This window comes from Vombatus ursinus, unplaced genomic scaffold (assembly GCF_900497805.2).
Source record: "Vombatus ursinus unplaced genomic scaffold, bare-nosed wombat genome assembly UNPS02011014.1, whole genome shotgun sequence".
In the NCBI taxonomy this organism is placed as follows: domain Eukaryota; kingdom Metazoa; phylum Chordata; class Mammalia; order Diprotodontia; family Vombatidae; genus Vombatus; species Vombatus ursinus.
Genome location: NW_020950792.1, coordinates 1,483,080 through 1,496,699, shown reverse-complemented (window position 1 = coordinate 1,496,699; position 13,620 = coordinate 1,483,080). Strand labels below are relative to the sequence as shown.

General features: G+C 35.9%; 1 protein-coding gene across 1 annotated transcript in view; it reads left to right on the top strand.

The window, feature by feature from the left end:
* DNAJC3 (DnaJ heat shock protein family (Hsp40) member C3) overlaps positions 1–13,620 on the top strand; it is an 83,057-nt gene that overhangs the window by 64,814 nt on the left and 4,623 nt on the right. Inside the window, exons 8-11 of the mRNA XM_027855683.1 lie at positions 722–827; positions 915–1,035; positions 8,288–8,420; positions 9,689–9,837. Coding sequence (XP_027711484.1) covers positions 722–827; positions 915–1,035; positions 8,288–8,420; positions 9,689–9,837 — 509 coding nt within the window. The remainder of the gene's footprint in view (positions 1–721; positions 828–914; positions 1,036–8,287; positions 8,421–9,688; positions 9,838–13,620) is intronic.

Here is a 13,620-nt window from a genome sequence, read left to right as displayed (position 1 = left end):
TGCAATGGATAGAGTGCTGAGCAGGGAGTTCAAGACCTGATTTCAAATGAGACCCCAAACACTTAGCTGTGTCACTCTGGACAAGTCAGTTAACCTCTATTTGCTTCTGTTTCCTCAACTGTAAAATGAGGATAATAACAGTACCTACTAATTTAACCTTTTGAGGTTAAAATTAGAATAATATTTTTATTAGCCCCACTTAGGCCAAGTGCCTGGCACAGAATAGGTGCTATGTAAATGCTTATTCCTTACCATTCTTTTGCATTTTCTTAACGTATGTTGATCTGATTAGAAAGTTTGCAATTGTTAAAAGATGTGGTTCTAGTAATAAACTGGTGAAACTTGCTGGAAGTCATCAAGTGCAAGTCAGATTTTAAAAGCTATGTTGAATCCTATTGTTACAATTCTATTAAGATGTTTCTGTGAAGAAGTGATTTTTGTAGATTGTTTGGCAAGCAAAGGTGCACTTTACACTTATATCCAAATTCACTTTATGCAATAGTGGTATTTTCATTCTTCATGGCTTTAGAGAAGCTTCTGAACGCTAATGAATGATTCTATTATTTCAAATAAATAAAGATAAAAATAAAGACAAAGTGAAAGTTTGGCTTTTGGAGAAATATGTTAATTTGGTAAGGTGGCATTTTGTTAACAGTGTACAATACTAATAATTGTTCAGAAAACAGTATTACAGAATACTTATCTATTTACTTTGTAACAGATATGTAGATGCAGCTAGCAAATATGAATCTGTAATGAAAACAGAGCCAGATATACCTATTTATACTATTCGTTCCAAAGAGAGGATTTGCCATTGCTTCTCCAAGGTAACAATTTATTTTGTCTTAAAACTTAGGTTTCTGTCTAGCTTATGAAACAACAACCATACGTCCTTTTTTGTTATTTGTTTTTAGGATGAAAAACCTGTTGAAGCTATTAAAGCATGTTCAGAAGTTTTACAACTGGAACCTGCCAATGTGAACGCTCTCAAAGACAGAGCAGAAGCCTATTTAATAGAGGAAATGTATGATGAAGGTAAACTTTTTGGAACATTGTTTCAGGGGGCTAATATTTGTGATGTATCAAATAAGTACATATGAAATTTCTGTTATGTCACTTTGCTTAAAACTAGGTTTTCCTACAGCTCTTAGGAATCTTTATAAATTTAAATACTATAAGTAGTGAAATAATTATTCTACTTTACTAGAACACAGATATCCTACTTTATTATGAATGAGGTCTGTAATTGAATCCCACTAAGAACAATTCAAGTATGAAGTAGTTGAAAAATATTTCACTTGACCTTATGGAAAAGTTTTAATTTGCAATCAGTCTGAAAATGCTAATGAGATAGTTTTTAAAGGGAGAGTGTGGCCAGATTTAATTTAATTTTTAATTTTTAAAAAATGATCAACGTATAAATAGATATGGAGGCAGATAGGTGGTACAGTAAATAGCGCTGGGCCAGGAGAAAGACACAATCGTCTTTCTGAGTTCAAATCCATTCTCAGACATTTACTAGCCGTGTGACCCTAGGCAAGTCACTTAACCTCTGTTTGCCTTAGTCCATTGGAGAGGGAAATGGCAAACCACTCCAGTATCTTTGCCAAGAAAGCCCCATAGATGGTATCGGTGTACTCTGGTCCACGGGGTCATGAAGAATCAGACATAACTGAATAACATAAATAGACATAAAGCAGATCAAATGTGAATTTTATACTTGTGGTAAATCTTATTTATTAGGCAATAATTTGACAATTTTCTTTATGAGTAAATTACTATTTTAGCAGTTTGCTAACTGTAACAGCATGAATTTGAATAAGTCACATAAACTTCTGAGGCCTTATTTTCCTCATCAATAAAATAAAAGGGTTGGCCTTAGGAGTTCCTAAGCTGTCTCTAGCTAGTGATCTTCAATCACAGGATCGTAGGTGTAGAGGCCGAGGAACCTTTAAAGTCTACCTGGCTGGTCTGATCACCCATTTTTTAGAAGAAAAAACAGGACCTGTTTTACTATGTATAGGAAATTTTCATAGGATGAATAGTCATCAAAGAATTTGAAATTTACAATAATTATAATCTTGACAGAAATATCTCAATGATATGTGTTTTAGACACAAGATCGTGCTATTGAACTTACTTATTTTAGCTTTCAAGTGTGGCATCTACTTATGCTGTTGGTTTTAAGATGTCATTTTGAGTTCTTGTAGTTCTTGTAACTCTGCTTAGGAGAAGTTGCAGAAGAACATAAAAAAAGTCTAAATCTTTCAGTCTGTGCATAAAACTGCCTCTTGCATTTTAGTGAAACTTTTATAGTTTTATTCCTGTATAATTTATGGAATGACCTTAGTATTAATTTAGGATGGTAGAATTATGAAATTTGAAGAATTTTTTTTGAATAAAAGTTTGTTTATTAGTAATGATCCATATTTTGGTTCAGATTATACTTTTGGGAAGCCATTTGAAATGAGGTTACAAAATGGAAATTGATTTGAGTCAAATTGTGAATTTAGTAACCCTACAGAGAATGTGTTATGAGGGTAGACTGAATTTTGTTTCAGAATATTCATTTTAACCCCCTAAAGACATGTAATGGAAACTTCGAAATTCTGCCTGTCTTATTTGGATGTAAATTAGGAGAATTAATGAGTGGCTTAAAGGATGTTTTTGGTCCATACTGTAATTTCTTTAGTGTAGGGAACCTTCTGGTGAGAAAGCTCCTTCATTGAATGCAGACCAGCAACTGTTCTGTGCCCTAGTCTTGGGACTCTGAGAGGTTGAGATTTCCCTGATTCTTTATCTCTTAACAGGTTACAGGTTTAAATCATAAGATAAACGTTAAAGAAGTAGTTGTGGCATAGTGGGAAGAGTCCTAGAATGGGAATCAGAGGACCTGAGTGAAAGTTTACCATCTGTCTTTTAATTATGTGTGTGAAAAGGCACTACTTCTTGAAGCCTTATTCCTTGTTTGCAAAATTAGGATAATGGCATTTGCAGTATCAAACTTAGAGGTTATTATAGGAAAACTGTAAACTTGAATGCTTAAATCATAGGATTTAGAGTTGCATGGAAATTTAGAGATTGTTTAATCCAGTCAGTTTCTTCATTTTACAAATGAAGAAGCTGAGGCCCAGAGGGTTAAAATGTCTTGCCCTGTACCCCAAAGAGAGCAAGACATGGAGTCAGGATTTAAATCTAGGTCCACTTGACACCCTTTTTCTCTTTTTGGCAACATAGTTGGTTGGCATTGTGTACCTTAAGGACATATGCAGTGCAAAGTGCACAATGGTGTTCAGAACCAAGGCTGCAGTGACGTTGTATGATGCAACATGGGCAAGTGCTGCCAGAAACATCTTGGATTCATTATGTGTTTGATTTTTAATTGATTTTTGGTTGTCGCATGTTTAGAAACCTTTGTTGTCAATTTTTTTGACCGTATTGGTTTGTGACCCACAGTTTAAGAACCACTGTCTACAGGATGCCTTTCCCAAACTTCTTAATTCTAGTGCCTCCCTCTGTTATTTCCTATTTATCCTGTATATAGCTTGTTTGTACACATTTGTTTACATGTTGTCTCCCCCATTAGTTTGGGCTTGAGTGACCTAAACTTCCTTCAGTTGTATCTGTAAACTAAGGTTAAAAATGCCTAGTTTATAAGCTGAGAGGATCAAATGAAATAACTTTGTGTGTGAAAGTATTCTGTAAAATATAAAATATGGTATGCACATGAAGGTTCCCTCAATTTGGGTTTCAGTATGAAAATCTTTTAATGGAACTACTTCAAACTAATGTGAATGATGAAGTATTTACATTTTTAACAGTGGATTATTATACAAAGAAATGAATTCTAATCAGTAATTTTCAAATATTATAACCAAATAAGATTAAAGAAAAAAAGAAACTGGAAGAAAATTTTTGGGATAAAAGCAAGGCCCGCCTGGAACTCTGTCCCTAGTACCAGATACTTTAAGTTGCTTCTGTTTTTCCCTTCTTCCCCAAAGTTGGGCTATATTTTGCCTCCCTCAAAAGATGGGCCTTTAGTGGTGACAGTGGGGCAATAGAGCACATTGCATGTATAGTATTTACAAGTGTTGCAGAAATCATGTCTTTGTATTCTAAATCTTGAAAGGTCTTCATCCACAGGAGCTTTAGGGTGAAAATTGATTGGCAGGTCCTGGAGGCATTAGATTTCTTCTTCTTGGTTCTAGGGAGTAGAATGGAAATGATATTCGGCATTGCACGGAGAGATTTAGCTAAACTGTGTGCACTCTGTGTTCTCCACGTGTTGGAAGGGACCTTGGAAACTTTCTAGTCTAACTTCTTTTGAAGCCCTGTCACCCTCACCTTGCCTTCTCTCCATCCCCACTGAAAATGACCTTTTGTACTGCTTTGTTGGGGCTTCTGCTCTTCATCTGTTATACTTTTGTTACTCTTTTAGAGTATAAAAGACAAAGTGATGTAAGCAAAAAACCGTGGGACGGGGAAGCAAAAGAACCTGTGTCCAAATCCCCCTTTCAGTACTTACTAGAAGCCTGACTGTGGGCAGATCCCTACATCCCCTCCCTTCCTTGCAGGATAATTGTGATGAAAAAATGAAATGTACTTTAGCTTTTCAAATCTTTTAAACTCTGTATGATGATAAGGAGCTCGAAGGTACCTAAAGAGGCCAGCTAGTTCTGTGCCTCCTTATTCTATAAAGAGGAAGACTGAGGCTGAGGAAGGCTAAAGTAGCTTGCCCAGAGTGACACAGTAAGCATCAGAGGAGGGATTGGAACCCTGGTCTTCTGACTCCAAAGCCAGTTCTTTTTTCACAGGTTGTCTCACTTAATAAGATCCTTGTTTCAGCTTTATATCTGTAGCAGCCCCTACAATGATTTGCACAGAGTAGGCACTTAGAATAGTACATGTTTATTGAATTGAATTTGTAGTCATTTGGTCAAACATTTAAAGATAAGTACTGAAAGTAATGGTTCTGGTAGGAACTCACCAAATGGATGAGGGGGGTCTGGAAGGATCTTCCATGATGAGGAGGTAGTAAGGGTAAAGGCATTTTTCAAGGTGAGAATGCTGTTAGGGCTTTGTGGAGAACTTTGGACAGTCCTGAAGGAAGCCAGGTGAAGAAAGGAAGGCAATGATCTGGGTTCAAATTCTGCTTCTGACACATATCAGCTGTGTGACCTGGGGTAAAATATTTAACTTTTCAGAGCACCAGGGAACTCTTTAAGACTTGAATCTGCAGAGTAGTTGCTGATTTAGGGTTGGTTGTGGGAGTTTTCCTTACTGGGAGGGAGCTCCCAGTCTGGGAGGTCCAGACAAAAAATATACTGGTGTTTCACACAATAGATTGAATAAAAGAATACACTTTTGAGGCAGGTAGGTGGTGCAGTAGATAGAGCACCAGCCCTGGAGTCAGGAGTACTCGAGTTCAAATGTGGCCTCAGACACTTGACACTTACTAGCTGTGTGACCCTGGGCAAGTCACTTAATCCCATTGCCTAGCGAAAAAACAAAAACAAAAAAAAAGAATACACATTTGCTTTTAGGTGTAGCAGTATGTGTTGTAGATATAATTATATAGCAAGCATTTTGTAGTATTTTTTAAGTAACTAGAACAATATTGTTAATATAGGATGCTTTCTTTAAGTGTTAAATTATAATAGGCATGATGACTATCAGAGAATCTCAACAGAAGAATAGGGATTTTTATTTGTTAGGTTTTTGAGTCATCAGGGCATCTGAGGCAGTCTCAATGTCTATTTTTTAATACCTCACTTCTAAATAGAATTTCATCCTGTCGTCTAATGCCTGTTTCATAAACTTACCTGGTGTCTCCTGCTGGCTTTCAGAGAAAGAGCAAAAAGATAGATGTAACACCTATTGAGAACAATCTAAGCAAATATTTTGTCTTAAGATTATTGAGAAATCTTAGCTCTGTAATGAGACTACAGATTATAATGCAGAAAAGGAACAAAATTGCTCATTACTTGTAAAATGCAAAGCATGTCTCTTAAAGAATATCAATTTTAGTTTAAGCATTTTGTTTATTACTATGACAATATTTAGTTTTTCTTCTTAGAAATGCACTGTTCTGCAAAATATTTAATTTTTACATTGCAAAAATTCAGTTCAGCAAATATTGACCAAGAATCTAATATGTATAAGGTACTGTTCTAAGTACTAGAGGTTATAGAGAGGAAATAGTGCCTGCTGTCAAGAAACTTAGACAATCTACTGATAAATACAAGGTAATTTGAAGAGAGAGACTGTCAGCTGGCCTCAGCTGCCCAAAGCAGCCACACAAACATCACTGTTTAGAATGTTGATTTATGGGAAAAGTCTTAAAATGTACAAAGAAAGATATATAAAATATCCCTGTGTGAATAAAATATGAGCACGGTTTTAAATAAAACAGAAAATTCACTTATAATTTGTATATCTTTTCTAATATTACTTTTGCCTCATTAGCACAAGTATAATATTAGGCCTTCGTTCTTTGGTATGTCAACATTTTCTTGTAAAAACATTTGCATTTGAAATACTAATTAGTAATGTGTAATTATGCCAATTACATAATTGTGAAGACTTTTAGAGGTAGGTGCGATCTGAATAATTTTCAAGTCTTTTAGATATAGGATTTAAGTAGCACATATACTAAAACTAAACATAAAACTTCTTCAGAATTTTACATTGTTAAATTATGAGATTTGGTCACCAGATGTAATCCTTTTAATGTCGCTGATATGCACCTTGTTTTAGTAGTTTAACTATGGTTGGGATTAAACTAATTTTACCATATGGTCTTATTAATTAACCCTTTATAAATGTTGAGTATCCTCAGTGGTACATGAGAGAGCTGGTCTTAAAGGTAGGAAGACCAAGGTTCAAGTCCTACCACTGACACACTTTGCCTTTCTTGTATATCTAGGGCTTACATAATGCCTGGTACACAGGAAGCACTTAACAGATGTTTGTTGGTTTATTTTGTATATCCCTCCCGCTTTCCAACTCTAGCTCTGAGAACTATAATCAAATTAACCCCACCATTTTGACATTCCTTCCTTGACCACCACTCCCTCCTATTTGTTGTCATACTCACTAGAATGTAAGTTTTTTAGGGCAGAGCTGTCTTCCTTTTGAAGTATCTGGTTTAGTAAGTGCTTAATATTGCCTTTTCATTCATTCATACTTGATGAATTTGCCTTTTTTGATAAAATGTAAGCTTCTTAAAGGCAGGGACTGTTCAATTAATGGTTGATTGATATACTAGTTCCTTAGTTTAAGTCATCTTGTCATTAAATCCATCTTGCATTGGTTGGAGTCAGTTCATAGTCATTGAATAGAATAACTTTGGGCCTCATTTATATGATATACCACCTGTCTGGAAAAATCAGCAATTGTGTAGGGCACTGTTCTAGGTACTAGAAGTTATGAAGAGTAAATAGTTCCTGCCCTCAAGAAACTTACAATCTACTACATACAGTGAATGCACAGATAAATAATACAAGGTAATTTAAGGAGGGATAACTAACAGCTGGCCTCAGCTGCCCAAAACAGCCAGTCCTCCGATGAGGATACTCAGCTCTTATAAAGGGTTGATATGACCGTGTGGTAAAGCTAGTTTAATCCCAACCATAGTGCCCATTAGTGACCTGTGTAATTGTATAATTTAGTTTGGGCTCCTTTACTGTGTTTGAAAGTTCCTCCATGTATACTAGTCCCTTTGAAGAAACCCATTAAAGTTGGTTTCCAAACCCTTCAAGGTTAGTTGTTGCTAAGATAAATATGTTTTTCAGAGTGATAGAAACTTGATCATGCTTCATTACTACACTTGAGCCTGACTTTGGTGGCTTTTCACTTTATACTCCTCCTTCTTCCAAACTGATCCTCATGGTTTCTATTTACCTTGCACATGATCAAGAGATCTGTCATTTTTACCTTTCCCAACAAATTCTTTTTGAATACTTAACTCCTATGTGTGATAAACTGCAAGATTACCTTGTGATAAAGTAATGTTATTTAAATAATGCTTTCTATTGTGGGCTTTTTTTAGTGGGCATTGGGGATAAGGAAGATGTGGGAAAAAGTAAACAAGGAAACAGCAGTGGAGTTCACTCTGTGGAAGTGATAATGTAATAGTGAATAAAGAATTGTTAAACTATCTCATAGTGACAAAAAATTGAGGGGGTTGGAAACATTTTTTAATCCTTAATATGAAGCTTATGATTTAATAAAAAGTTAAAATGTATAATAATTGCTCTTAACAGCATTATTTCAAACATTTTGACAGCTATTCAGGATTATGAAACTGCACAGGAACACAATGAAAATGATCAACAGATTCGAGAAGGACTAGAGAAAGCTCAGAGACTCTTGAAACAGTCCCAGAAAAGAGATTATTACAAAATCTTGGGAGTAAAAAGGTGAATTGTTCATATGTATTTAGAATTTACATTGGCTTTAAAACATATCTGATAAAAATAGCAATAAGTCCCTTTTTTGGCCTCTTTCCCCCATTGTTCTCTTTGATTATGTAATTTTAGCCACATAGAGCACATAGACAAAGCCATTGACATCTATAAAACTTTTTAGAATTATTTGCAGAAATATTAATTTAATGATTATTAAAAAACACATGCACAATAAGAATGGAGTATTAGTTACTGGCAATGAAACAGGGAAATTAAACTCATGCTTAAAAAGTTCTAAATTTCAATTGTAAAACAAAAGAGGGTCAAAAAACCCGCCACTTTCAGCCTTTATAATGAAATTGATGACTGTCATGCATTTGATTTCAGGTAACTAGCTAGAAATTATTAATTCATTTTGTAATCCTATGCAAAATTCCTCTTGAACATACGTTTGTATTCTTATCTTTAGCGTATTAACTTAAAGACTGAAACTTTGATTCTCCTGCTACTGATATATAGCTAATCCATGAGTATAAAATTCTTCCCTGGGCCCGTTTCACTTCTGCAAAATGTGAGAATTGGGTTAGAAGACCTCTGAGGTCCTTTCCAGTTTTACTTTTATTAAAATGTAGAGAACTCTAGAAGTTTAAATGAGAAGATATAGGAGATTTTCAAAGCCTAAGAGTATTAGTCAGTTAGAAAATCCAGAAGGTTTTAAAATCGGGATGTGTCATTTTAAATAGCATAAAAGCAACTCATAATTATATAGTACTTTCTAGAGGCAGCATGGCATAGTGGATAGAATGTTGGGGTTGGAATCGAAGACCTGGTTTTCAAATCCTGCCTCTTACCCTTATGTGACTCTCAGCAAGTCGCTTTCAAGTAACCACTGTAGTACTTGATGCCAAGTAAGTCAGAGATGAGGTGCCATCTTTGTTGGTAGAACACCTTACCACATTGGGGATTGTCTACACTGTGGTTTACAAAATGCTTATCTATGGTAACTATCATGAGGAATTATTCCTTCTGTTTTTAACTAGTTAATATTTTAATCTCATTGAAATAACTATCTGAGGTACCCTTTTCTAGTTTTTTATCATAACTTAGCACTGTATCACATCACTGTGTGCTTCAGAATAGAAACTTACCTCCTTAAAGCAATTGGAAATCCATGTGGCTTTCTTTTATTTTGGTGTTTGATGACTGTATTCTAGTTCATTATTGTGGAATGTTGTAAATCTCTTCTATTAATATGTAATTGCTACATTTTAACTCCCCAGAAATGCTAAAAAACAAGAAATCATCAAAGCATACAGAAAGCTAGCTCTGCAGTGGCACCCAGATAATTTTCAGAATGAAGAAGAAAAGAAAAAAGCAGAGAAAAAATTTATCGACATAGCAGCTGCTAAAGAAGTACTTTCAGATCCAGGTATTACATAAAAGTGAATTTAATTCAATGAACATTTATTAAATGCTTATTTTGTGCAAAGCACTGTGGTAAGTGCTGGGAGTATAAAAATAGCTTTGACATAGATTCTGCTGTCCAGGAGTTTGAAGTTTAAGAGAGAAAGACACATACAGGGACACAACTGTGATACAAGGGAGGGCACAGAAGGAGTCCAAGCAAAGTATGTTGAGAAGTTTTTGAGGGAGAAGATGTCCCTTTTAGCAAATTTGGGGGTATAGAAGGCAGAGTCTGGTAGCCCATGAGTTAGGCAAATCTGGCTAAGATAGATAGGTAGATAGATAGAGGCAGTCATGTTAGACCTGGAGCTTAGGGATGAAGATAGGAGAGGACAGGCCGAAAAAAGGGAGACAGAAGTCCTTTTAGGCTCAAATGTAGAATATGTGAAGGGGAAAAATATTAAGGCAGGAGAGGTTAGAGCCAGATTATGGAGACCCTTGAATGCTAAAATGAGGAGTTTATACTTTATTTGGTAGGCTGTGGGAAGCCAAGGAAGGTTTTTGAATACTGAAGTGACATGACCAGAGTGGAATAGTAAGATAACTTTTGCAGCGGTCTGAAACATAGACTAGGGAGGGGAGAAGCTAGAAGTAGGAATACCAGTTTGAAGGTTATTATGATTGTTTAGACAAGAAGACATATGGTAGTTTCACTTGGAAAAGATGGGGTTCATGGGAGAGGATTGTATGGTGGTGAAACAGGGAAGATTTGTATGTGACTTTACATGGGTAACTAGGAGAATGGTAGAACCATCAAGAGAAACCAACACTAGGTTTTAGAAATAAATCTAAAGAGGATCCAGGCAGAATGGTGGGACAAATAAAATATACATAATTCAGTTACCAGAACTTCTCATCTATACAGGGTCTCTCTCCTTACTGTGTCCGCTCTTCTTACCTTCAGCATATCAGCTTTAAGGCTTAAAGTTGGATTTCCTTGTGATTAATATATGAAATCTATTAGAGATCCCAGGAAGGAAATTTCAAATGACAGAAAAGTGGTGAGATTTCTAATGTCCAAGGTTCTTAATCATTTAGAAAATCCAAAAAGTAAATAAGCATATATCATTTAAAAAAATAACTTACAATTAGAGCTTTCTAAAGGCAACATGTGGTGGCTAGAGGTCTGAACTTGAACTTGAACATAAAACCTGAGTTCAAATCCTACCTCTAACACTTACTGTCTGTGTGACTTTGGGCAAGTCTCTGAGACTCTGCCCAGGACATGCCCACCAAGTTTTAGACTTTGTGAGGAGGTGCTCTGCTTTTTATGAACATAATTGCATTTGAACTTCACACCACCCTGTGAGGCACGTGCTTTTACTGATGAAGAAACTGAAGCACAGACAGGTTAAGTGACCTGTAGATGGTCACACAGCTAATTTGGCCTTGAGTCCAGGCATGCTATTTCTTCTTTTTCTTTTCTTTTTTTGCACTTAGTAGTATTTTATTTTGTTCTAAATACATATAAAGATAATTTTTGACATTCATTTTTCTAAGATTCTGAGTCCCAAATTTTTCCTCCCTCCCTCCCCTTCCCAAGACAGAAAGCAATCTGATATAGGTTATACATGTACAGTCATGTTAAACATATTTCCTCATTAGTCATATTGTGAAAGAAGAATCAGAACAAAATGGAAAAACCATGAGAAAGAAAAAAACAAACAAAAAAAGTGAAAATAGAATGCTTATAGCTACATTCAGACTCCATAGTTCTTTCCCTGGATGTGGAGAGCATTTTCCATCATGAGTCTTTTGAAATTGTCTTAGATCATTGTATTGCTGAGAAGAGCTAAGTCTATCATAATTGATCATCTCACGATGTTGTTGTTACTGTGTACAGTGTTCTCCTGGTTCTGCTCACTTCACTCAGCATCAGTTCGTGTAAGTCCAGGTTTTTTCTGAAATCTGCCTGCTCATCACTTCTTATAGCATAGTAGTATTGCATTACATTCATATACCACAACTTGTTCAGCCATTCCCCAATTGATGGGCATCCCCTCAATTTCTAGTTCTTTGCCACCACAAAAAGTGCTGCTATAAATATTTTTGTACATGGTGGGTCCTTTTCCTTTTTTTATAATCTCTTTGGGATACAGACCTAGAAATGGTATTGCTGGATCAAAGGTTTACACAGTTTGATTGCCCTTTATGCATACTTCCAAATTACTGTCCAGAATGGTTGGATCAGTTCACAACTCCACCAGCGATGCATTAGTGTCCCAATTTTCCCACATCTTCTCTAACATTTATCATTTTCCTTTTCTGTCATACTAGCCATTCTGATAGGTGTGAGGTGGAACCTCAGAGTTGCTTTAATTTGCATTTCTCTAATCAATAGTGATTTAGAACATTTTTTCATATGACTATAGATAGCTTTAATTTCTTCATCTGAAAACTGCCTGTTCATATCCTTTGACCATTTATCAATTGGAGAATGGCATGCGTTCTTATAAATTTGACTCAATTTTCTATATATTTGAGAAATGAGTTAGGCATGCTGTTTCTAAGAGCAGGATGCCATCCACTATGCTGCTGTGCCTGGTACACCTGGTATTGATCCGCTGTACCCCTCAGACAGATCCATCAGCCTTTCAGGCATCCTTGTATGAAGCTTAGGGAAGGAGGGAGTACATATCAGGAGACAAGCTATGGGAGAGTCATGTATAAAGAAAACACAACAAAAGGCCAGTTTGGTAAGATCACCCACCAAGTTTGGCTAGTAAGATAGGTTGGAGCCAGGTTGTGTAGGTCTTTAAAAGCTAAAAAGAAGAGTTGATGTTTTATCATAGAGGCAACCAGAAGCCTCTGGAGTTGGTTGAGTAGAGGGGTTGACATGGTCAGATATGGGCTTAAGGAAAGTGAGTTTGGCAGCACTATAGGATAGATAGAAGTGGTGAGAAGCTGAAAGCAGGGAGATTTAGTTAGGAGTCTGTTGCAATAATTTAGTAAAGAGGTGGTAGCTCTGTGGGTGGGGAGAAAAGAGAACATAAGTAAGAGATGTTATGGAGGTAGAAATGGCAAGATTTGACAACCGATTAGATTTGTAGGTTGTAGGAGACTGAATTGAGGATAATTCCAAGGTTATGAACTTGGGAGACTGGAAAGAAAGTGGTATCTTCAACAGAGAGAAGGAAGTTTGGAAGAGGGGGCAATTTAGGGGGAAAGGATAATAAGTCCACTTTTGGATGTGTGGAGTTTAAAATGTCTCTGAGACATCCAGTTTGAAATATCTATTAGGCAATCTGTGATTAAAGCTTGGGGGAGACACCGAGGCTGGGTAGATAGATCTGCATGGAGATGATATTTAAATCTATGAGAGTTGATGAGGTTGCTGAAGAGTTGGGAGACTAGAGGGCCCAGAAATGCTTTCCTCAATCCTGAGGAACTTAAGTGTAATATACAAATGTACCGTCAAATGTTTTCTGTTTAGAAATTATAAAATACTAGTTATGAATATAAGAATATATAAGTGAGCAAATTAAAATGCACCTTGAATGATTTTATGTGTGATAATTCAAATGCAAGCATAAAATAAAACATTACTTGTGTTTGTATTCTCCAAACATTGCTCCAGCATAAAGATTGTGGGGTGCTGTTACTTTTCTGGGAAATTATAGTTATCAGTTCTTACTTATGCCTCTTAAGTGCTATAATTTTCCTTGCTGGACAGTCTACTTTTAATTTGTGACTACATTATAAATGTATGCATTAGTGCAGAATCACTCAGATGATAGGATGGATTAGA